The 27,356-nt window shown below is 35.0% G+C and overlaps 1 protein-coding gene across 3 annotated transcripts in view; it reads right to left on the bottom strand.

The window, feature by feature from the left end:
* Positions 1–10,599: 10,599 nt before the first annotated feature.
* The window catches only part of LOC118746855 (FERM, ARHGEF and pleckstrin domain-containing protein 2), a 491,681-nt gene continuing 474,924 nt past the window's right edge, over positions 10,600–27,356 (bottom strand). Inside the window, exons 14-15 of one of the 3 annotated variants that reach the window (XM_036480929.1) lie at positions 11,771–12,242; positions 10,600–11,701 (exon numbers count right to left, since the gene is read on the bottom strand). In XM_036480929.1, the coding sequence (XP_036336822.1) occupies positions 11,133–11,701; positions 11,771–12,242 (1,041 nt within the window). In that variant the 3' untranslated portion in view covers positions 10,600–11,132. Of the gene's footprint in view, positions 11,702–11,770; positions 12,243–27,356 lie in introns of those variants that run through there. The other 2 variants (XM_036480944.1, XM_036480952.1) reach the window with 2 other exon arrangements.

The following is a 27,356-nucleotide window of genomic DNA, read 5'->3' as shown; positions in this document are numbered from 1 at the left end:
TCACCTTTCTTGTGGATTGGGCAGAGCACACTTAAATTCCAGTCGTCGGGCATGCGTTCATCTGACCATATTCTGCACAAGAGTTGATGCATGCACCTTATCAACTCCTCGCCGCCGTACATGAATAGCTCAGCTGGCAGGCTGTCAGCTCCAGCGACTTTGTTGTTTTTCAGCCGCGTTATTGCTATACGTACCTCGTCATAGTCAAGCGGTGGAACGTCGACTCCGTCATCATCGACTGCGGGCTCGGGTTCTTCTTCTCCACAACTTTCCGTGCTGCTACCATTTAGTAGGGCGGAGAAGTGTTCCCTCCATAATTTAAGTACGCTCTGGACATCAGTTACTAGGTCGCCATTATTGTTCTTACAGGAGTGCGCCCCAGTCTTTAAACCTTCCGTAAGTCGCCTAACTCTGGTAAAATTTTCGGGCATTCCTCCTGTCGGCCAGCATTTCAAGCTCTTCGCACTCACGTATTTCGGCCTCTCTCTTCTTGTTGCGGCAAATACGTCTCGCTTCCCTCTTCAGATCCCTATAGCGGTCCCCCATAGCGCGCGTTGCGCCCGATCGCAGCGTGGCCCTGTAGGCGGCATCTTTTTTCTCTGCAGCTTCCTGACACTCCTCATCATACCAGTTGTTCTTTCGGGCTCGCTGAAATCCGACTACTTCTTCGGCGGCGGTACTTAATGAGCGGTAAATGTGGTTCCACTGCTCGCATATGTCAGTTTGTTGAAGAGTGCTCTCTGAGAGCAGGTGTGAGAGTCGAGTAGCGAAAGCGCTGGCTGTCTGTTGTGATTGCAGCTTTTCGACGTTAAGCTTTCCTTGCATATTTGGGCGCACATTTTTTGCTACACAGAGGCGGGTGCGTATCTTGGCTGCAACAAGATAGTGGTCCGAGTCGATGTTTGGGCCTCGGAGTGTGCGTATGTACGTCTAAAACACTGGAAGCGTGCCTTCCGTCTATCACCACATGATCGATTTGGTTTCTCGTTTTTCGATCCGGGGACAGCCACGTAGCTTGATGGATCTTTTTATGCTTGAACCTAGTACTGCATACTACCATGTTTCGGGCCCCGGGTCGATCAGCCTCAATCAATCACCGAATCCAACACCGAATTTGCGCTCCTTTACATGGCAGCTGTAGTAGACGTCGCAAGGCCCCAGACATTGTTTGCCTTGCCCAGTCCAACGCATTTCTTGAATGGCGGTGATGTCAGCTTTTGTCCTTACGAGGACATCAACCAGCCGGGCAGAGGCACATTCCCCATTAAGGGTCCAGACATTCCAGGTGCATGCCCTCAAATCGTAGTCCTTTAAACGTTTGCCGTGGTCGTCATCATAAGGGGGGTCTCATCCGAGGCTTTGCCTTGCTTCTTCACTGGAAGTGGTTTTTACGTGGCGGGTCCCAAGCCCAGCGCACAACCCATTGCTGGCGCACAATATCAACGCTAAACTCGTGGAAAAAATGTGAGTTATTGGAAACCCCCATTTTTTTCCTTGAGTTTGGCGTTGATATTATATATCGACGGGGGCAAACGCGGCTCTTTGAGCCAAATGCGGCTCTTTGCTTAGCAAAGTGTGGCTCTTTTTACTTTCTCATTGCTTAGAACATTTTGGCTCTTTTTACTTTTTAAAATACATATTTCTTTGCTGGACATTATTTTCCATTGTGTTGTTTTTTTACTTTATTCTTTTTATATACACATACATTACATTATCTATACCGATATGAGGGAACATTTGTAAAATTTGAATTTATCTCTACAAGGAGAATAAAAATGTTTTTGATTTGCTACAAGTTATTTTATTTTATGAAGCTAAACTACGTCTTTTTATACATGATCTCAAAAAATAATATTTCACCATTTTCCATAGCTGGCAAAAATATTGCTCATGTCAAAGAGGATAAATTGGACTCCTATGTCGCAGAACTACATGATTTAGAAGCATGTATGCATGTGTCAAAGTCATGATTTTCTTTCTTAAAGTTAAATATAATAAAGAGCTTTAATATTTATGACAATACACATTTCGTTTTATTTATTTAGTCACGGCTGGAACGTCGTCGCGTACATATGTGCATATGCGTAGCTACTCGCTTGAGTGCTGACCCCATGCGACCACTAACGTAAAATTTTTGGAGCTAAATTTTTAATTTTTTTTTTTTAAGTTTGAAGTCGAAAATATGTTTTTTTTTAAGTTAACGATAATTAATTATTAATTAATTTTTTGATAATACACACTAGGGCGGGTCGAAAATCTAGTTTTTCTCAAATCGCTTGGTAATAGTGAAAATATATTGTATCATGAAGTCAACAACAAGCCTGCAAAATACTAGTCTTTTGTTTTAATTGTAAGGCCCGCGCATCGACCGTCGAGTGACACACAGCACACTAGTCGAATAAGACCAATTCTGGCTAAAAATTCTGGGTTCAGCAAAAAGTTTTCTTGCACATTATTAGATAATGAATCCGTTAACGCAACAGATAAAGCCAAATATAAATTCTCGCAGCCCTATAGCTTATCGTTAATCTCAAATTTGTCTAATTTCAATAAAATGTTTATTTTTCTCTTGATAATTGCACTGGCCTATAGTCATAAAATGTAAAGAACAGCATTAATATTGCTGGCATACATTTAGGTCGCTGGTTCCAAATATTCTAATATTTTCTTAATATTAGCTATAGTTTGCGAATTTTTGCAAATTTAGGAACAATTTCGGTAGCTCTAATAGAATAGCCATTATTTTCCATAACCGTGGAAAATTTATGTATATGCATGAGTATGGAAACATTGAACATGCACAACTTCTAGAAACACTAATTAGTTTACTTATGTTAATTCATACAATACAAAAATTACAAATATAGGAAGTTGACAAAAATTGTTGTTCAACATTTATTTTAATTTTAAGTAATTTTTTATAATCTGAACGATTTTCATCATATTATTATCATAAATCAGTAACAGTAAGTCTCGCTTTCAATTTGGTAGTTATTACGTACCGATCGGGTAATATTTACCAAAGTTATATCGAAAAACTTAGGTGGATCTTTGGTTTTTTTCTACAAAAATTTCTCTTCAATTATATGATTAACTTTTAAATAAACGAACCGGATTACAGAAAAGGGTTCCAGGGAGTGACTTTTTTCGTTCAACCTGAATGCAAAGCAATATCGTCCAATTGGAGAGTCCTCAAAAAGATTTCCCGGGATTTGTTAATGAATATTGCATTTACCTACAGTCACTTTTTAACATAATGGAATTAATTAAATAATTTATATCTAAACACTAAACGCCCCCTATTTTCATGTAACGGCAAAATTAGAACCGCGAAAAACGTGCTTCTTCGGTGATTAATGAAAGCATTGCGTTTCTCACCCTAAATGTATTTTGTTAATGTATGTACTTATGTGCTTGAAATACTATTAACTTATCAAACAATTCCTAATATTGGACAATATATGTTTGACTTCATTCACCACGATTTTGAAAAGTGACCAAATCGGCGTGACCAAGTCCATGGTACTCTTAATATTATGTAAACATACGAAAACATAAAAACGCTTGAAATAAATCTCGTCTCACTTTTTACATTCACTTGCTGTCTGAAGTAATGAAGAAGTGGAAATTCATAAGGGAAAATTATCATTGCAGTAAGTTTTATCTTAATATCTTAAAAACTTGTAGTCTTATTGAATAACGATATATGAACGTACAAAATCGACCCAGCCTAATACACACTTCGTTTTTTTTTATTTTGAAAACTCTTTTTTCAACACTTTTATTGGGGTCACAGGGGCCCCTTGCGACTAAACGTGTGATTTTCTTTATGCGAGAAGAGTTGGAGTTTTTGGAATTAAAAGAAGATAAGACACTGGAAATGCAACATAAAGCTTTGCCTTTGCTTGAATTCCGGCAACATGTACCAGATTTAAAATATCCGCCGTTGAAAATAGCTGGGTGCCGTATATTTAAAATTTTTGGTACAACGTATAAGTGTGAGTCTTTGTACTCTACAATGAAATTCGTAAAGTCAAAATACCGTTCACAATTGACCTACCAACATTTAACAGAACGGCTTTAACTGACGTAAAACAAGGTTTTGAAAATTTGGGCAGGGATCTTTTGAATTTTCTTTAATATCTATCTTACGTACATTACAATAATAATAAAATTAATGTTTTTGATTTCTAATAATAATTTTATTTAAAGATAAAATGTTTGTTTTTGTTGTGGCTCTTTTCAGCCTCGACCTTGCCCACCCCTGTTATATATCTCTGTACTAAATTGCAGCACTCGACGATGAATACTTCCAGACATATGTTGTGTTAAAACTTCAGCTTGTATAGGCGGTGCCACGCCTTCTTGATATATCGAAATTGCTTTTGATCTATTATCATCCTTGGATAGTCTGAAGTCGATGCCCGAAATTTCAAAAATATCGGTACAGCGTTTCTCGAGTTTTTCGAACCGAAAAAAATAAAAAAACAAGTAAGAGCAGCGCTGTCTTCGGCTATACCGAAGACTTCATACCTTTCATGAGCATCTGAAAATTTTACTTTAACAGATTACTGCATTTGAATAAATTTATATATTCACAGCAGACATAGATAGAGGAGATACATATATAAAAAATCATATCTAAACAATCAGAGGTATGGAAGATATACCTTATATAGCACCAATCTAAGTGATTTTCACTACTGTGTGATCGGTACGTAAACCGGTAACACAATTTAATGGGTTTAGCTTCCTACATAAAGGAGATACATATAGCGCAAGAACTGGTATCTGAACAATCAGTGGTACAAGAGATTATGATTATACAGCATAGATTTTGACGATTTTCTCAGTAGACTTTGTATTATTATTTAAAAAATAGCTTACGAAATTTATCGGTTTTAGCTGTCCAAATAAAGGAGTTTTACAGTAAAACTCCATATCGGAACAATCAGTTGTATGGGGGCAATAAACAGGTTATAGTGACCCGATCTTTGTTAATTTTATTGAAAACTTTCTGTTGATAATGAGTGAAAATAGGGCGAAATTTCATGTTTCGAGCTACATAGATGGAGTAGTTATAACAAAAAATCGCATATCTGAACAATCAGTTGTATGGGAGCTATATGTAAAAGTGACCCGATCTTTGTTATTTTCACTGTATATTCTGGTGTTAATGGGTGGAAGTATTGCAAAATTTCATGTTCCTAGGTACATAAATGGAGGAGTTATAACGAAAAATCTCATATCTGAACAATCAGTTGTATGGTGGATATAGGTTGTAGCGACCCGATCTTCGCCATTTTCACTGAAAGTATTCTTTTGATAATAAGTGTCAACAGTGCGAAATTTCATGTGTCTAGCTACATAAATGGAGGAGTTATAACGAAAAATCTTATATCTGAACAATCAGTTGTATGAGAGCTATAGGTAATAGTGACCCAATCTTTGTAATTTTTACTCTAAGTTTTCTGTTGATAATGGGTAGAAGTAATAAAAAATTTCATGTTCCTAGCTGCATAAATGGAGAAGTTATAACGAAAAATCTCATATCTGAACAATCAGTAGTATGGGAGCTATATGTTATAGCAGTCCGATTCTTCCGGTTCCGACAAATGATTAATACATTATAAAAATACACCCACCTACCAAATTTGATCCGGATATCTCGAAAACTTAGAGACTAGATTGCATACAAACAGACGGACAGACAGACAGACAGACAGACGGACATGGCTAAATCGACTCAGCTCGCCGTTCTGATCATTTAAGTATACATTTTAATGGGTCTATCTCTTCTTATTCTGGTACTTACAAACATCGGACCAAAGTTATAATACCATTTCATGCTCATGAAAGGTATAAAAACGGCTTTCAAAATATATGTTAGTATAAATAACAAATAAATACATTTTTTAATAAAATCTATCCTATCGTAAAATGATTATGAATAATTTTTTAAATAACTGCAGACATTTGAAATTAATTTCAAGTATTTTCCAAAAAAGTGGAAGCATTCAAACGTAAATTTTTTTCTTTCATTTTTGAACATAAATAAATAAAAAACCAGAACTTAAAAAAAAAATCGCCAGGGATGGATGGACGCGAAATTTAATTATCTTTTATTAAAAAAAAGAAACTTGAAATCGGTTCATATTTGGGCTCTCAAATTTAATTTGTCCACAGCAACCTTTTTTGCCCCACTGTGTGCCGTTCAGTACCTGTCTGTATGCAGTTGGCTGCAGCGGTTGTTTGATGAACCTCTGGACTTCGTCAGTTCGTAGAGATGCCTCCTGAAGTGCCTTGGCGAGGCCTCTTCTGCAAGCAGCTGTCTATTTGGGTTTCGACTTTTGTGGCTTCCTACTAGAACTGAAGAGCATTGTGTTTTGCTCCTTGATGGGGTGCATCTTTGCCTCATCGTGTAGGTGGTGTTGGGGCGACGTCAGAAGGCATCCGGTCACTGTCCGAAGTGCCGTGTTCTGGCAGGTCTGTTGCTTCATACATAATTTAGAGCCGGCCGGACAATTGCCTTGTATGTTGCCAGCAACGTTTCTTTGTCTTTTCCCCCAAGTGCTGCCGGCCAACGACTTGAGGAGATTGTTGCGGTTCTGTACTCTGTTGACAATTGCGGTTGTATGCGACGAGAAGGAGAGCAGACTGTCGACGGTGACTCCGAGGATTTTAGGTTATTCACCGTCGGTATTGGTTCACCATCGAGGTGAATACCCACTTTTAGTCTGACCTCCTTCGTCCAGGTGGTGAATAAGGTTGCCGAGGATTTCCTAGGGTGGAGGCTAAGGCTCCTTGCAGTGAAGAAGCGAGTTAGCTCGGCGAGATAACCGTTTACTTTCGAGCACAAGCCATCAATTCCATTGCCAGACGCCACTCTCGAGCAATCGTCAGCATAAGAGACAATAGTGACTCCCTCTGGTGGTTTAGGGAGCTTTGAAGTGTAATAATTAAACAATAGCGGGGATAGGACACCACCCTGCGGTACCCCCTGTTTAATTTTTCTCAGTAATACATGCCGCTGCCAGTGCCATCGTATGAGGAGCGATGCGCACAAAGAGCGTTGGAAATTTAATTTTTGTTGAAAGTACCATGAATAAAATGGACTATGTATATGGGTAATTCCAAACTGCCGTTACGTGACGCTCGTAAGACAAAATGTTAAAAAGAATTTAACAAGTCAAAATTTTCAAGACGTTTATCTAGATTTGAATAGCAATTAAATGGCCACTTATTCATTAAAAAAATTACAACTTCTTGGTAGCAGCGATTTAAAGATATTAGTAAACATATGCGCTGGCGTGACGTTCCAAAAAACAGAAGTGGATTTTGCCTTGAGGGGCAAAATTCCAAAACTGCGAATTGGGGACTATATGTATTTATAAAAGTTTTTGTAGTAATATTTGAAATGTTTAAGGTTAGATTTCCAAGTTATGAAATGTAAAAAATCTTTTCTGCTTTATGTTTGATCAGCTGAATTATCTGTCGTGATGTTACCTGGCGTTACGTTACTAAAACTTCCATTGAAAAAGTTTTGTTAATATTGTTCTTGATAGAATTTTTAACGGGAAGAAAACATGCATTTTATGTTGAACGTATGTACTTCTTATTTTGACATCAGCGTCACCAGTGATTTAATTTTTTGCAAATCTATGTCCTACTATGTTTCAACTAAACATACCAAATGGGAAACAAATCAGAAAAAATACGGTTTTACAAAATAGACTTGTTCCAGAAAATTACGCAAACGATGGTGATGCCAACGAATACTTAGTATGAAGAATTTTTGGTTTTACTACTAATATAACTAGAAACTGTAGAGTGAGCAACATTCTGCACAAGTAAAGGAGCCGATTTTATTTGTGGGAGCGAGAAGACTGTTTTATTACAAAACCTTTTTATCATTGAATCATGGGCTGTGAGCAAGTGTATTGACAATATTTTCAACGTCTTGTTTAAACAAAGATATCAAATCAGAGTGCATTTTCTCGGTGGTTTCTATCAAACGGCACTTGTCAGATTGAACATGAATCACAGTAAGAGAACGAGCTTGCTCTGACTTAAGAGCACTGTTGCTAACTTGGTGGTTTTCGCACTAAATTTCGTGCTTTTCTTTATTCAAAACGCGAACATTTTTGAGTTTGGTACTTGGCGCGTTTTTTGGTGCTTTTTTTTTAGTTTGAAGACACCAAATCTGTAAATCTTTAAAAAAAAAATCGAAGCAAAATTAATAGCAATCGTAAATATTTTAGCAACTTTACAAAAATGGAAACAAAATTCATGGCACAATGACCATCATAAGCGATCATATGTTTGCCAAAAAATTTTTGACACAAAAAGATTTTTCCCACTATGCGTTCAAGGCACATTAAAAAGGGAAATCAAATTTCGTTATGTTTGAGGCGTCAAGCAGTCGGCAAGAAAAGTTCTTTATATTCCTTTAGTTCACGAGATCATAAGAGACTGCAGTGGAAATTTAAACTACCACATTTTTCATAAAACTTAATTTTTTGCTTTTGCTTTCGTTTGACAGGAATTTTAGAAACATTTAACATATAGTCAAGGAAAAATTTACAGATTTTACTTGAATTTAAGAGAAGCGGCAACGCCGGACACAGCTGCAAACTAGAAAATAAGAACAAGAATGTTATCGTCGATTGGACGAAAATATTTGAATTTATAGAAAACAGAAAAAATTCGACCGTCGAGCAAGAAACATTGATTTTTGTTAATTTAAATCAGCATCCCTACAAAAAAATTTGTATGCATATAAAGTCCATTAAATACTCGGATAAAAATTTGGTGTTTTTTTCGAGAAAAACGCGATTTTTCTCTCATTCTCACCAAGCGGTTTAGTTGGCGGTTGTTGTTGGGAATAGTTATTGACACATTCATTTATCTTGGTAATTTCACTGTCCACCAGCTACACAGAAGGCGGAGGAGTGCGAATAGATCTCCGGCGAATGGCCGTACACTCTTTATAAAAGTATTTGTTGTCTGAGTTGAGCAACAACTCCAAGTCATTCTGTGAAATGCCGGCGCAATCCAAATAAAAAAAATTCTTTGCACTTGGCACACTGCACTTTTGCGCGATTGCGATCGACTTTTTGTCCACAAACACAAGGCAATTTAAATGAGTTTGCTATACTTATGACAAATTTGAATTAAATAGTTAGCTTTTTAACCCGTCAATCGTTTTATATTTACTGTAAAATTTTTTTTTTTGGTTACGAAAATTTACATTTCTTAAGTTTCAGAGCTAAACGTAGTTATTTGAAATAAATATTTATTGTTGGCATAAAACAGAAGTATTGGTGTTGTAATTATTTTTGGTTTTACCTAAATAACTTAATTAACGGCAGAGAACAGTGCCTTTCAAAATAAAGTATTGCCCATATTTTTTCCAATGTATACTATAACCATGAGATTAACGTCAAATTATTTATAGTAGAAAAAATACCGTTTCGCGTTCTGATTGTTTTGTGAGTTGAGTAAGAAGTATCGCGAAAATATTAACAAAGAAAAATTAGTGCGGTTTTTAAAAAGCGTTTTGAAGTGGTATTTTTGGTAAAGCATCCAAGGGCCCGAAAATGAGACCCACACAAGTCGCATAATATACAAAAACATCGTTATTATTTGTGAAGAAGTGGGTTAACCGATATGAAAAGTGCGAAAATGTCGATGATGAGCCAGGGAGAGGTAAAAGAGAATCACACCGAAAAAGGCGGATAAGGCGATAGCCCAGCTGTTTGATACCACTCCAACGATTAACCTGAAGCGAGCGAGAGAAAAATTATTGCAAAAGGGAATTGAAGTATCAACGGCTACTATCCGACGCAGGTTTCTGGAATCAAACATCCGTTACAGAAGTACCATCTCAAAACCGCTATTGGGCGAAAAGCACGTGGATATCCGTCTAAAATGGGCTAAGGAGAATTTAGAGCGCGACTGGAGCAACGTCATCTTTACGGATGAATCGTCTTTTGTAGTTTATAATTCTTACAAGAGAGCTTGGTCGAAACAAGGAGAGAGATTACTACAACGTACTGTAAAACACCCTGCAAAGGTCCATGTGTACGGATGCTTCTCATCAAGAGGATTCGTTAAGCTGATTGCCTTTACGCATAACCTTAATGCTGAAAGGATGGTCAAACTATACCAAAGAGGTTTATTGAAGTCTGTTGAAATCCTGCATGGATCGCAAAATATTAATTGGATTTTACAAGAAGACAACGATTCGAAACACCGAAGTCGCCTCTGCACGGCATGGAAACTGGAAAATGAAGTGGAAACGCTAGATTGGCCGTCTCAGAGTCCAGATGCAAACCCAATCGAAAATGTTTGGTAATTAATGAAGCTAAAGCTTAGAGGGGAAAAAATAGCAACAACCAAGCAGATAATTTTGGCATTAAAACGGCCACTTTATCGTCTCGATATACGAATTTTCGTTTTCTCATCAGCGCATTAATTTCTCGCATCGACAAATTGTAGCTCACCCCATGCAACCTTTAAAAAATTGTACCCAACTTTAAATTTTGGTTTGGTTTTGGTTCATGAGTCAGTTAGATATTTTAGATTTTGGGTTTTGCTAACAGTTGCTCTTACTCTATATATGCCTATGTTGCATTGCCAACCTTTAAAATTTAATGAAGAATGTAGTGGAGTTTCACACTCGCGTTGCTGTAATTATGGAATAACAAATTTATTTTTACCGGTAAGATAAGAAAACGAAAACACTTGAAAGTGAGGAACAATTTATCTGCCCTGTTAGTAAAGTCAACTTTACTGCTTACATTAGAAATCGGCTTTTAGCAGCTGCATATTTGTCAGCCAGAATACCAAAAATCATGGCCATCTGAATTCATTTAATTTTGGACTTTTGGCATGTTATAATTGAAAAGGGCACTGTGTGGGTCGGTCTGGTACGGTCTAATGTACAATGTACATTTTACAAAAACCTCTGCGCCTGAACAAAGATTAAATGTTTTTAATAGAATAAACTGTAATTTAAATCCCTGAGTCTCTGGCGAGCCAAAAAAAAACTGATACGCCCTATAGTCGCAAAGTTACAATAACTTACATGGAGTTACATCGTCCTTTTCTTGGCAGCCAAGAAATTAAGGTTAGTGAAAATAACATCTTATTATGCTTAAAACTAGATAAAGTTCCAGATACTCACTACAATTTTTTAACGATGTTAAGGTCAACTGTGAGGGCGGTTTATTTTTGATATCTGCAGCTGCTTTCGACAGTTCTGCCAGCCAGAGGGTCTTCTCGGCAGTGGTGCCAGCGCTCACTGTAATTGCACATTGCCCACCAAATATGGAAAATGTATTGTGCTCGGCATTTTCTGTTAGCAATGAACGCACTGGTACATGACCAAAAATACGGAATGACTGATCGATAGGCGATTTTGTGCCGTAAAGTAAAATGTCGGAAAATAAAAAGAACATACGCTGTTGCAGTCCTCGTTTCGAATGTTTAAGCAGACAGCCTTGTCGTATTAGTCTTCGCTGGTTTTGCACCAACTTGTCGAATCCCGTGATGTCGCGCTGCAATTCACAAAGTTGCACAAAATTTTCCGACTCCGGCAGTTGTTCACGTATTTGCTTTGCAGTGCGTAGTAGGATGTGATAAACAGCCTGACAGTCACCATAATCAATATGCTCTTCAGTATAAAAATCGCACAGCCCTATTTGAAAGGAAAATAGTCGGCGGTATGATGTCTTATTTATATCAAATATTTAAAAGATCTACTTACGTTCTAAGATGAGTTGGTAGTGTAATATGCGATTTAATGGCTTAAGCAGCAGTTCGCCAATCGGAAGATAGCATAACTTTTGCTGCTCAAAATCTTTGTAAATTTGCTTGAAACGCTCTTCTGTTTCGAACATTTCATTGATGCAATGTAAGATTTCTATGTGCGACTGCACATATTCGTCGTAGATGGGCAACACTGCAATATTCTTCATCATAACATCGCCAATGCGATGTGTATCGTGCGAGCCACGCCCTTCCCAAAGCACTATGCGATGCTCGATATCGCGCAAGAAGGTGTTGTGATGCTGCGCCATGGAATCGAGGAAGTCAAAAAGAGGTTGCAAATTCTCGACGTCTTGTCCAGAAAGTTCCTGGCGAAAAGATCGATTTAATATTTCCAAGTCCTTCTTGTAAGTTCTTTCTGTCATGAGCAGCTCCTTGGACAAGAAGTATGATTTCTCTGTAGGCCATTTCTTACAAAAGGAAAGATGACAACCTTATTAGAACATACATATACATATGCACAGGGCATTTTGTTACCGACTTCAAAGACTTTAAGACTTAAAAATGAACCACATATTTTATTACGAAAGAGATCTAAAAGTTGGAGTTCAATTAGAACACACTAGGAATAGCAGCCATTTTTATTATTTCTTGACACACTACGAAGATGTGTCTTAAAAATTTTAGTGCCATTCCTCGCAAAGTGGCGAATGTTTTCGAAATGCTGCGCATAAAAACCCGGTTATGCAAGACTTGAGCAGAGATCACACGACTTGTACATTTGGCAGTCACAGACTGGTGTTGTTTAGAAATTTTTATCGAGAATGAGTGCATCTCAGTAAAAGCTTTCCAAACAACACCACTCTGTAACGGTGAAAATGGACAAATCTTTACAAATGTACAAATCGTGTGATCCCTGCTTTATACTTGACTTGACTTGAAAATTGTATATCTGGAAAATAAGCAGCGTGTGTATGTAGTTACCCAAAAAACCGCAAATAAAATAAAAACATATTCACAATTTGAACGCGTAAATACATTTATTTTAATTATAATTTTGTATCGATTTTTAAACCAAATTAATTTAACGTTTACAATTCTAGGTGGGTGTACACTAGGGATGTTAATTTATTTAGATTTTCGCGATCCCGGGATTTTCGGGATTTCGTTGGTTCAATCCCGGGATCCCGGGATCAGTCCCAGGATTTAGGTATTTATTGTTTTTCAATGACTTAACATGAAAAATTGCATCAATATGGTTTGGGAAGCTCTCCTACCACATAATGTAAATGGGTTTGGAACGTACTTTTTTATTAATGTAAAGTGAAAATTATTTCATAAGTAACAAAACGACAGACAGTAATTAAATTTATATGCATTTAATAAACTTAAGTGTATACATATCTGATAAAGTAATTTAAGGTATGTCGAAAAAAGCTCGATGAAAAAAAAGAAGTTCATAATTCTAGTGGCAGAAATAAAAGAAGCGCCTTAATTTGACCAGTTTTGTCTATATTCCTTTTGTTTATCCAAAATTTATATTTTTTTATAAAAGTCTACTTCATATTACACATAATTAACTGCATATGTATAAATGGGCATTTCTCTGACGTCATGATTTTTTTGAATAGACTTTATACAGCACTAACCGCCAAAATAACGTAAGCAAAATTTTTTTTCAGAATTTTCTTTTTGGATCAGAAATGCATTTAGATGCTCTAAGAATATTTCTGCATCAAAAAGAAAATTTAAAAAAAAATGTCGCTTACGTTAGTTTGGCGGTTAGGGCTCGATATGGTTAATTTCAAAATTTATTAAAAAAAAAATTCAGTGCAATATAAAACAAAAGTATGGATACCAAATGAAATAATTTGTTTGGGTTCACAAGGACGAATAGGAATTGAAAATGCCCCTTTAAACTATTATATATTTTAAAGCTAATAAAGTTGGTCCTTAGCATATAATTTTTTCAAAGATAAGAATTGAAAAATTTCAAGGATAAAATTATAAAAGAGTATCTTCAATACACTTATGGTCCCTTATGGACCAAAAATGTAATGTGTTTTAACTCTACAGAATCGTCTGTATCATTTGATACCCATACTGGTTTGTTAAGTATATTGCACTGAAATTTTTAAATAATTTTTTGAATTACTCATATCTTTCAAATTTCAAAGTTCTTTTTAAAAATCCTGACGTCAGAGCGAAAAAGTAAGAACGCAATTTTACTATATTTGGCCCTTGGTTTGGCGAATATATTGATTTTTTTGTGTGCGAAGTTGCCTGCCGCAAGGTATTATATGTATATTGACCTACAAATCCGGAAAATCCGGATTTTTGGGACTTAAAAAAGACCGGGATCCTGGGATTAACATTCTTAGTGTACACATACAAGCGCTGAGAATCAATACAAATAGAAGAGGTAATAGGTGACATGCAGAGTAAAAGCGCGGTTATGCAAGACTTAGGACTTGACCAAGGTGTGTTAAACAAGGTGTTATTGACAATTTAGTGCGGCTCTCTTTTAAGGTATAGTATCAAAAAATATAAACAAACTAGGGATGTGAGATTAATCAATTAAGCGAACAAGCTGATTAATCGTAACCTGATTGTTCTACATACGTACATACATATATATGTATGTATTCAAAAATAGAAAAGAATTTATACATATGTATGTACATATTTACGTAGCTATATATGTGTACTAGCGATGCCAAAATATCAGGAAAATTGGTATCCCGGGATTTTGGGATATTTTTTAGGTAATCCCGGGATATATCCCGGGATTCAAATTGAGTCATAAATTTTATGAATATGAGTAAAAATTCAATATCTGAAAGCATTTAACATCCCATTAAATAAAACTATTTAAACTTTACGATAAACTGATTGTAAAACTCATATATCGCTAGCTTAGAGTGAAAAGTTGCCAACTTCACCTTTAATGAAAAATCATATCATTTTTTGATATAGGAGGCTAGATAAATTAAAATTGCATCGTTTCGAAAAGGGTAAAGGTCCTTGTTTTATGTTTTCTCGTTTATATTCAATGAAAGGAAAATTTGCTAAGGCCAAAAAAAGCTCCGAAAATTCGATAAGGCCAAAAAAGTTCGAAATCTTCTAATAAATATCGAATCCCTCCGATTCGTATCGAGTTTTGCTTTGCTTTAAACATGCAAAATGTTGTATTCAAAGTTTTGCGAAAGACTTGAAGAAAATGGCTATACGAAGTTTTTTCCTCTCCTGTACAATTTTTAAATTGGGGCGATATTTATTAAATCAGACAAATTATAAAGTAAAACATTTTTTGAATTGTATTTAAAAAACCATGTGGTTGAGAAACTTATACATCACAAATAATAATGTAAATACCAGGTACTTTTGAAAGTGGCGATTAATAAAAAAAAACATAAAACAAAAATATACTAAAACAATTTCTCTCAACATGTTTATTCTACTCTATAAAGAAATGGCGAATGGAGAATTTTTTGCCATTTTTTCGCAATTTACTAGAAATTTTGAGGGTGTACAAGTCAAACGGATCTCAGAGTCGGATTCAGCGGGTCAAAATACATGTTGGTAGTTGAGTCTGGTTAAAACACACACCCCTTTTTTTTGCCGGTGCTGTTATTATTGCACTTAAAATGTTTTTGTACGAGCAGCAAAGCATTCAAAGCGGAGTCTTATAAGCTTGACCTGCAGTTTTTACATACAAAACCTACTGATGAAAAGCATATTTCGGCATCAACACTTTTAGGCTGAACTGTCAAAAGGTAGACATAATCCATTTGAAGATAATGACCCCTATCTCCTCCATTACAAAATATTTGAACTTCTTTTACCAGCACGTCGGTCAAATTATAAGTTTTTCGATTTGAGGAAGTTTTGAGTATATTGATCTAAAAAATTATCTAACTTTTCCTTAAAACTCTCTGTTTCGTTTACATTAGCGACGCTATGAGTAAATTCACTGAAATCTTCTTCAAAAGAGGCTCAGACTGCATTTTAAAAGTACAGTTTCAAGCTTTTTGTTAACTGCAGTCAAAACGGCATTTTACAAAAATCATACTTCAAAATTCATAAACAAATTCTTACTATCAATTCGATATTTCAAAATTTTCGGGATTTCCGGGACGTCAAAAACACCGGGATCTCGGGATTCCGGGATCCCGCGATTGGCATCCCTAATGTGTACATATTTCTCATTTTAAGGAGCTACATATGTACATATGCACATATTTACGTCGCATGTACCATGATAAAAATATAGTAAGGTAGAACCGCTGAGAGTCACTTTTAAAATTCTTGACGTTTCCAAACAATTTAATTTTTAAATTTAGTCACAAACTCACACACACAATTTCATTTTCAATCTCAAGCAACAACAATTTCGAACAATTTCAATTTTTTATTTTCACTTTTATATGATTTTAAAATGTTAGCAAACTTCAAAAAAAAAATCATGGCCGACAAATTGAGAGAACGGTTCTACCTTGCTATGTTTTTATCATGGTATGTACTACATTGTACGTACTTGTTTGGCATTTTATTTTTATTAATAAGAAAAATATTGAATGTGCATACGAATATACAGTCAGTCAATAAAGTTTAGGTACAGCGAATTTTTTACAATGCGGGCAACTATTTTTTAAATATTTTATTTTTCGATAATTTTTTATAAAAATATGGTCAATTCTACAACAAAAAACCCAATAATCAGGGTTCCGAACTTTGTGCAAAATTAAAGAAAATTCCGCAAAATTTCATTCAAATATTGCAATTTTTATTTACGCTCTCTAGAAAGAAGTTGGGTATGCAGTTTTTTAGCCCATTCAAGTTTAGTATAACAAAGTGCAAGTTTTTGGTGGCTAGGACTTACCATTGATTTTTAGGAATTTTTTTTTGTTGAAGGTGTCGCTCATTTTCTCCATATAAAATAATGTTTGATAATTTTTTTATATGGAAAAAATGTGCGACACCTTCAACAAAAAAATTTCCCAAAAATCAGTGGTAAGTCCTAGCTTCCGCATACTTGCACTTTATTATACTAAAATTGAATGGGCTAAAAACTGCATACTCAAATTTTTTCTAGAGAGCGTAAATAAAAAGTGAAATATTTGAATGAAATTTTGCAGAATTTTCTTTAATTTTGCACAAGGTTTGGAACTTTTTTTTTGGGGGTTTTTGTTGTAGAATTAACCATATTTTTATAAAAAATTTGCGAAAAATAAAATATTTAAAGAATAGTTGCCCGTATTAAAAAAAAATTCGCTGTACCTAAACTTTATTGACTGACTGTATTTAAACATACAAACATACATACAAAAAAAATTTCTTTTGGTTTGAAAGCAAACTCGAAGGAAATGAACAAAGTTATTCAGATTTTGAGTAAACAGCAGAGATGCTCAACAAACTATATTAATCGATCTCGTTTTGTTGATGCGCAAAAATAAGTTATCAAAATAATTTCTTTTCGTTTCGAAGCTGAATTAACGAAACAAAACTCAATCGTTAACGTTGAAACAAAATAAATCATCAATCGTTAACATCGAAACAAAATAAATCAACGAAAAGTTGTTGTTGGATGCCATTGCCAGCTCACTATTAACACCTAGCACCTAAATGCATGCTACAGCTTCAGCATTAACGATTGAATTTCTTTTCGTTAAAAACCAAAATATAATTATTTTGATAATTACCTAAACGTTAAAAAACTAAATCGTTTCAACAGAAACGAATGTTTTTTTTTGTAAACGCTAAAATTAACGTTACGATGCATCCTTGGTAACTAGTAATTACTCAGGATCTGATTAACCAAAATCTGATTAATCAAATTATTTGGTTAATCAGGATTATGAATTATTAAAAGCTTGATTAACCGATTAATCGCACATCCCTAAAACAATCGCACCAAAATTCATAAATTTTTTTTCTATTTGGCTTTATAGGATGGTTCTTATAAGAGCAATGTCAAATTCAACACACTTTGTTGAATACATTTTGGACTTGATTTGACTTACCTTAAAAACGACTAAACTTACAAACGATTACTCTGTGTGCCATCTATTGCCTTTCCTCTTTTTTTTAAACCTCAGCATTTGGATTTGTACTCGTAAAATTGTAAACATTTAATTTGTTTGGGGTAAAATAGGATAAAAAATACAATTGAAATAAATATATTAACACGTAACATACAAAAAAATATATTTGTGTGGTATATTTGGAAAAATTGTATTAAAAATAAGTGAACCAAAAATGATATGGCAGCATAATTCTCTCTTGGCTCTCTTTACGCTTAGAAACTTAAGTTAGAAATCAAAATCTATAGTTCTCCAAGTTTCTAAAGGCGTTTTCGTTTCTACAAAAAATGTTGCCTTTTCTTTTTTTTTTTGCCCGTTTCTTAGTGTTAGTTCTCAGAGGGCAATGAGAAGGTAAAATTTTTCCGTAGCAACGAAAACGCCATAAGTGAAGTTGTTGTGTACAGTGACGGGCAAAACTGTAACATGCTGTAACACTTTTTTTACTTCAGCCATCGCTATCTTTACAAGTTCTAACGACTTTCATACTTTTGTTTTATATTCTTATAGGTACACCTGTACTTCCCCTCTCATAACGATTTGAAGTCTATCCAACAACAATAATAAAACTAGCAGACAGAAATGTAAATGCAAATGTTACAGTTTTTCACTCATATATTTTTAAGAACTTTTTAACAATTTTAACGAAAAAAGAACTATTAACACATTTATGTTCAGTACCCTTTTGCTTGTTTTAGTTCCTGAAAGCGATTTGGTATACCTTATTTGTATCTCTGTAAAAATTCTGGAGGTATATACTCCCATACATACAGTATTGGACATATCTACAGCACCCCCTTTCAAAGCGATATTGTTTGCCACTTATGTTTAGTTATTTGTTTTTAAGAATTTTCAATTAAAATACGGTTCATTCTCTATCAAAACCCATATAAACCCATGTTTTAAACTTTTTAAAAGACCGCAAAAAAGCGCAACAAACTTTCCCTTAAATTTCAAACTTTTTTCTCAGAAGCTCTAGAATTTTTTTGAGTACACAGTTTTATAAGCGCATTCAATTTTAGTCCAATAATGTGCAAAATTCAAGTCGCTAAAGATTACCGTTGATTTTTTAGAATTTTTATCGTCTCATTTGCTTCCATATAACGACTAAACACAATTTATTTTTATATGGCAGAAACCCGCAACATCCTCGGCGAAAAAAATTCTAAAAAATCAATGGTAATTTTTAGCCACATGAAACTTGCACATTATTATACTAAAATTGAATGGGCTATAAAACTGTGTGTTCAAATTCTACCGCTTCTGAGAAAAAAGTTTGAAATTTGGGTGAAAATTTGTTGCACTTTTTTGCGGACTTTTAAAAAGTTTTAAACTTGAGTTTATGTGAGTTTTGTCAGAGAATGAACTGTATTTTAATTGAAAATTCTTAAGTGGCAAACAATATGACTTTGAAATGAAGGTGCTATTGTATTGGCCAATACTGTATATCCTTAGTTTGCTTTCACAGCTCATGTACTCGATTTTACGGACTTAGATACTTGGTAAGCTGTGCTTTTAGCTGATTTCGCAAATTCTCGATGAGATTTATGTCCGCGGATTGTGGAGGTCATTACAAATAAGCAAATTTTTGCTGTTGTATCCAGGCTTTGCGAACATGTGCAGTGTGTTTTGGGTGATTTTTCAGCAGTAACTCTCATTTTTTCCACTACATCTTGCAAATTTTGTTGAAATATGAACAGATACTATTCCTTACGCATAATGCGTACTAACGGACCAACAAAATTTTTGAAATTCAACCCCAAACAATTATTGACCGACCTCTGTGATTCAAAGTTTGCCTTACATGATGCGACTGGGCTTAATTTGGGTCTTTGATCCAATACCATACCCGGCCATCTGATTGAAAGCGATTAATTTAGTGTTGACAGACCGAATAACCTTACGGTCTTCGAAAAATTAAATTCCTTATATTTCAAACAATTTTGAACTTTCTTTCGATATGCATATTTGTATACTTCGTATATAAAAAAAAACACATTTAAATGAAAAAATCCGTTTTATAAAAAAAAAAAATATTTTAAACAAAGAAATTACTAACCGATTTTTAAAAAATTGGGATCGTTGTAAAGACGATTAAATCCCCTTTTTTCTGATATGCATATTTGTATAATTCGTATATAAAAATTTGAGAAAAAAACACATTTAAAGGAAAAAATACCCTTTTTTATAAAAAAAATATTTTAAACAAAAAAATTACTAACCTATTTTTAAAAGGTTGGTATCGTTGTAAACGCGATTAAATCCCCTTTCTTCTGATATGCATATTTGTATACTTGGTATATAAAAATTAAAAAACAAGACATTTAAATGAAAAAAACCTTTTTTTATAAAAAAAAAAAAATATTTTAAACAAAAAAATTACCAACCGATTTTTAAACAATTGTTACCGTTGTAAAGTTAACCCCCTTTTCTCTGACATGCATATTTGTATACTTCGTATATTAAAATTTGAGAAAAACACTTAAAAGTAAAAAAACATCAATTTTTTCTTATAAAAAATATTTTCAACAAAAAATTACTAATTAGTAATACAATTGAATACTTTATTTAAATAAAACAGAAAATTCTTTAATTTTTATATATAACCTGTCGGTTTTTACCCAACGGTTTTTACCGTCCATTCCCGCCCATCCGCACGAGGGGTGCAGTCCGCATGACGTACGGAACCAGTATTTTCAATTTTTGCGCCGAGTCACGACAGGCAGGAGTTTGTTAAGTGTCGAGATCTAAAACTGTTCAGCTACAGAACTAAATTCATCAGCCGATTTTATGTCTTTATTTTAATGATTCATTTATTGAGAGAGGACAGTATCGATTTCTTAATGCTGAAAAGCGGATCTGATATATCAAACGTGCTGGAATGAGAGTTAAAATCCTGGCATAAGCAACGGAGTGGGTCGTCCAATTCAAAATTAATTTTACAAGCTTTCAGAAATAGGGGGCAAAAGTGTCTTGATACCCGGGAGGGAACATTAAGGCTAACTTCGCCAAAAAGAAGCGGACTTGAAATTGAGCCTGTTAGTAATTTAACTATAAAAATTGTTCCAAGCATTTGCCTGCGGCTGGAAAGTGTAGGAAGATTAATAAGTTTTAATCGGCTCGTATAAGGTGGAAGGTTATATTGAGAATCCCAACGGAAATTTCTTAAAGCAAAAAGTAGAAATTGTTTTTGAATTGATTTTATCTTATCTGAGTAAATTTGATTTGATTTTGTCGGCCGCTGTGGTGTAGTGGTAAGCAGTGCGCGCTCCACTCCTCAACGCCTGGGTTCAAACCCTGGTCAAATCAACATCGCAAAAATATAGAAAAAAGGGTTTTTTCTTAACAGCGGTCGTCCCTCGGCAGGCAATGGCAAACCTCCGAGTGTATTTCTGCCATGAAAAACAGCTTCTCATAAAAATACAATCGCCGTTCGGAGTCGGCGTAAAACTGTAGTTCCCTCCGCTCTGTGTGACAACATCAGGCCTTGCGCCACAAATCGGAGGAGAAGCTCGGCCAAACACTAACATACGTGTAAGCGCCAATCTAAAAAAAAAGAGTTAATTTGATACCTTGGATTCCAAACCACCGAACCGTATTCCAGAATTGGCCTAACTAATATAGATGAGCAACGAGTGGCACACTTTGTCAAATGCTTTACTGAAGTCAGTATATATAACATCAACAGTTTTGCTTTCACTTAATGCTTTTGATATATAGGATGTTAATTCAAGTAAATTTGTAGAAGTTGATTTGCCCTTGCAAAATCCATGTTGACTATATGAAATGCTAGAAGAGATAGAATGCGTCAACTGATTTGTTATAATTGCTTCAAATAATTTAGGAATTGAAGGACTGCTTTAAGGATTTCAGATAAACTACTACATCATCGGGAGATATTACTGGGATATTTATTGAGTTCATTGGACATAGTTTAAAAGGATAGTCAATGTTAGCATGTGAGTTAATGGAATAATTGGATTTAAAAAACTGAGCGAACATGTTAGAAATTGTTTTGTTACTTCATTGCGAAAGGAAACCCACATACATTTCGCTTGGAGTTTACGAAGTCATAAAATGATTTGGGGTTATATATTATACGCCGTTTGATTTTACACAAGTAAGCTTTATAACACTTTTTGTTTGATTCAAAAAAGTTATGACGCAAAAGTGAGTATTTTACATAGTATGAGTGTAAACCGTTTTTTTTTTTTGTAATCAAAAATACCGCGACTTTCTGTTGTTCAAATTTCTCAGTTCTTTAGTGAACCATAACTGTGTTTGTTCTCCAGGAACATACATGCGTTTAGGCACATGCTTTTCAAATAATTGATGTAAAGTAAAGTTAACAAGTGCAACGCTTTGTTCAATATTTTCTTTATATGCAAGCCACGACAATTTAGACAGTTCTTTGTTAAGCATTTTAAAGTTGGCTTTCGAAAAATCAAAGCGAATATTTGGTTCGTATGCTTAACCATCACTTATAACCTCGTAAGATACCTCCATAGCAGGGTGGTAGACATCTTCGGGCAAAACTAGTGGATCACGCTTACAACGGACTTAGATGCATCATCAACATAAACAAGATCTAATACATTACCAAACTTGTTGTGAAGTACATTAACCTGAGTTAGGCAGAGTTCAGCCATCTCCTCTAAAAATACGTTGTTGCCCGCACTAGACGCGAAAGGTACGATATCATTGTCAATGATGTTCCATGATATGCTTGGTAAATTAAAATCACCCAACACAATCATTGATTTCAGTAAAGAGATGAGTCGTGAATACACCAATGTGTCAGATCGGGGAGGGATATAGCACAGAGCTAAGTAAATAGACCCTTTTCCAGCCTGTACACGAATGCATTTGAATTCTACTGAATCAATGTGTGGAAGACTACCCTGCAAGAACAGTGACTATCATTTGACAAATCATTTGAGTGGCAAGACTGATAGAGATTTCTGTCACTGGCTACCTACAAGTTTCTATCAAATTCTAAAGATCAGTGTGAAAAATCTGATGTAAACATTTGTGTACATGTGATCTTCCGTCTTCCTCCAACTTATGGCCTTATTTAATGGTCTCTTTTTAACCAACGCAGAATTTGCAAATGTGTTAGTAAGATAAATGAGAATGTGTTAGTTTCCATCCCACAATTCTTGTAGGGTAACTTCTTCAGATGGTATTGAAGAGATTACAGCGAAGTACGCCACCGCCGATTCTGTCCTCCCTATCTTGTCTATAGATATGATAATTATTTGGAAGAATCTCTGAATTGAAAATGTGAGGTTTCAGCCAAGTTTCAGTAAAAGAAAGAATATTATAATTACATTCAAGGCCTTTAAGGTATAAGTTCGTTAATTTAGTATTTAAGCCTCTTACATTTTGGTAATAAATATTTAAAGCAGATTTAATAATTAGTTTTTTGATTCAGTGTTATGACGGGGAATATTAGCTAAGTTATTTACTCTTTTGGGCCTATATTCGAATTCACGAATGAAAGCTCCGGGGGGCCAAAAAGAACTACTAAGCAGCGCATTAAAATTATCTAAATTTACGTAAATTTTAAATGATGCCTAAGTCGACAGTTGTAATTTTTGATGAGATATAAAGCTTTATATCATCTTCGGTAGTGTCTCTCGAAAATCTAGAAACAAAGATTGACTTCTTTGGCGGAACCACCACTAGTTTCCTTGTATCAGACTGGAGTACCGGCGGAAGGGGTTGAGTTACTGCGTTAGTAGTTGAGGATAGGGAAGGCGGTGGAGGCTTTGAAGATGATGCCACCACTTCAATGGGGGAAGGGGAAGATACTTCAGGCTCTTTATTATCCGAAGCAGATTTCGTTACACGCTCTTTTGAGGCTGAGGATTCTGATGCTGGAGGACACGGAGAAGATAAATTAATTAAGTCAGTCGGAAGATTATTCTGACGTGCAACGGCAGCAATTTCCTTAGATGGACTATGAAGACGCTTACGTATAGACACACGGATATCCTTAACAGATTGTAAGGTATCTAAGCATTTGAATGATTTAAACATGTTTTCATAATGCTTAAATTTTTCTGTCAGTACCGACAATTCTCTTCCTATTTCTGTTAAACCATTTCTGGTTTGCCTAAATAGTTTGAAAAGATCAACTTCGGTTGATCTGCACTTTACGCAAGACCAGCGAAGGCCCTTGCCATCATTAATAGCGTCCAGAATTCTTCCCGTCAAACCAGCACATTTCAGATGGTAAATACCATCACACAGCCAGCACGATAAGTAGCGTTCAGAATCGCTTTTAATTTGGCAAGTATCAAGATCACACTTCATATTGAAAGATTTATGTAATACACTCGTTAATAAAAGACAAACAAAATAAATTATAACAATTAAGGAGCTGATGTAAATAGCTATAAATAAATGTAGCGAACAGTTTGAGTATCACTGTAACTATGACACTTAATAAACGCAACGCAACCAGCTGTGCCAAGAATTGCCAGAAGAAGTAAACAAAAAGAGTAGAACAAATGTGCAAAAACAAAATGAATTCAGTTAACTACAAAGGATACAACAACAATGATAGCCACAAATGACTCGGCAAGATTAGAATGTATGCTAGTGGAATTTAATTAAATTTACTTTAATATAAAACACAATAACTTTCACTTAGCTTCAATTACACTGTGAAACAAATTCAGGTCAGCAAAAGTTGTCGATTCTGAGAGTGAGGGGTGAAAATAGAGGCTAAATTGGAAGACCCGTATCGCGGCGTTTGTTTATGTTAGTTCGAATTTTTTTTTAATCGACCTTCGAACTTTGCAGTCAAATGCAATAAATTTCTTCCCCTTCTTCCTCTTTTTCCTCGTCTTCCTCTTTTTTGTTTCCAACCACCGCACAGGTAGCGATTTTTATTTATTTCGTACAAGCGAACTAATATCAAAAATAAAGATTCAGTTAAGACTCGAAACTCAGCCGAAGCTGATGTCTTTTAATTTTCGCTCGGCCATGATAAAATTCGCTATTAATTTTTATGGAACTTATTTCATTTTGTGAGTGATTTAAGTTAAGTGCATCGGTTTCATGAAAATAACAAAAACAACATTGTATAATATATATTGTATTAAAAATGTCGGAACCAAAATGTAAAATTGACCTTTTTTGTAATGTTTGTGGACGTTTCATAGCAAGCGATGAAAAATGTGGCAATGCGAGTGATTGTTTTTAGGAAGCCTATAAACAATATTTCTTGCAAGAGTTTATCACTGACGTAAACTATGCCCCTAAAAAATTTTGCTTTAATTGCTATTCAAGTGTTATGCAATGGAAAAGTGAAAGGAAGAAGGCTATGCCTTTTGGTATACCAATGATGTGGTTAGACAACAGCCCGCATCAACAAGAAAATTGCTATGGATGTATCAACTACCATAAAACCTTGAATAGAAGGAAAGCAAAGAATAAAACTTATGTAGCAGTGCCAAGTGTCCAATTACCATTACCGCACTCAGAATACGTTGCAGTACCAACATACCGAAGTATTGATCTTCAAACAGATATCAGTACTACAACCGCCGCTACTATATCCATGCATTTCTTCTCAGAATACGACCCTGGTGAAGGTACATCCTATGAAACATCAAAGGACCCAATCCTAGTCACACAAAAGCAATTGGATGCAACTGTTGTAATTTTGTGTTTGACTCAGAAAAAATCAGAACAACTGGTGCGAAATAAAGTCAATTGACATTATTACCTTTTCAAAAGCGAAATAAAGTCAACAAAAATTTCGAAATAAAGTCATTGACGCTATTTCCTCATTCAAATGGAAATAGCGTCAACAATGCTTAAAGTATATCGATTCATAGAAAAAAATGTTGTTCTTACAATAAACATTGCCCCGTAAGTGTTGTGATATTAATCCACACACAATCATGAACTACCACCATTTGATTTCATTAAAAAATTTTAATTACGAATATGTAAAAACACGATGCGAAAAACTAAACGCCTGCGCCCTGCTGGAATACGAGAAATATTTGAAGAAAGAGTGTAGAAATGACCCATAACATGCAAAAAATGTTTCGTTTCCACAAAAATAAAGCGAACATTATTAAATTGAAGAAACAGTACATGTCCAAAAACCCCGGAGGAACACTGAAAGAATTCTGTGTTTTAAATTAGCATATTTTGAACGAATTCGGAATGTCTAAGGTGGAAAATAAACCAACTTTTCTATAAGGAATTAATTATAGAAAATGAATTTTCTTACACTGTATTCATGTCCCCGCCACCAATTTGTGACGACATCATTTAAAAGCAGCTAAGGAGAATGACGACACTATTTATTAGATGGCACATTCAACGAGCCAATGTGCCAAAATGCGGGTATAAACAATTATTGATTATTTAATATTGGAACCGAGATCATATAAGTTAATTGATTGGTTTTCACACAGTTTTGAAACACAAATTATATGCTTTTTATTGCAGATAAGTTGTTGCCCCAAAACACAGCAGAAATCTTCCAATCAGGGCTGGCAACTATCCTTAGTTATGAGGTGCCATATTGAGGATAAAAAAGTGCCAAAGTGTGCCAAACAGAAAAATAAAAGTGCCAAAAAAGGTGTCATTCCTTTTAATCATTCACATTTAGCAATAAAATAAAGCAACATTTTCCAAACAAAAGTGCAATCATAAAATAAGATAAACCAGTTGAATAGCCTTTATAAATTAGAAAATTTTAGTTGAAAAAAAAGAAGTGCATCCAAAGGATTTCACAAAAATGTATTGAAATGTTATTTTTTTTACAAAAGTGCCATTTTGGCACTTAAGTGTCATTTAAAGTAAAATAGGGACAAATGGCACTGTTTGAGCCAAGTTGGCATCCCTGCTTCCAATAACTTACAAATATAAAAATGTGAAATATCGAGGGCTTGAATTTATTAATACCCTCAATTTGCACAAAAACTAATTTGTGATTTTAGAAACCATCTGGGACTTATTACCTATCGTTATATAAGGTAGCATTAATATCACTGATGACAGTTAAAGCTTACATGGATTTTTATATCAGAATTTCATCTTTGTGAAAAGTGTGCAGATAGAGGGTATTTTATTGAATATAAGCCCTAGATGTTTAAAATATATAAACATTTTATTTCAACGTATACAAAAAATAAATCTCCCTGCATTACAGCACGAAGGGAGACGGGGAAGGGGGGCCGCGGCGTAGCGTGACGTGGTGTGCGCGCCGTTCGCGTGGGGTACGCGGGTCGCGAGCGCGGCGCGCTGACGCTGGCCGCCGCGAAGCTAAGCAAATTTAATGTTTGAAAGAGAAATAATGTCAGTGGATTTTATTTCGTTTTTAAAAAGGTATTAAAAGGTATTAATTTCCCACCTTGGTGCGAAATAAAGTCAATTGACCTTATTTCCGTTGATCTTATTATTTGTCACCAAAAGATGATTGGCGTTTATTCATCGATAGTTCACTAATCAGCTTAAAAGTTGTGCTTTTGCACA

Source organism: Rhagoletis pomonella, unplaced genomic scaffold, assembly GCF_013731165.1.
Source record: "Rhagoletis pomonella isolate Grant_MI unplaced genomic scaffold, Rhpom_1.0 Rhpom_scaffold_00001, whole genome shotgun sequence".
NCBI classification, from domain to species: Eukaryota; Metazoa; Arthropoda; class Insecta; order Diptera; family Tephritidae; genus Rhagoletis; species Rhagoletis pomonella.
Note: the sequence above shows the minus strand (reverse complement) of the source record. Positions and strands in the feature narration are given on the sequence as shown.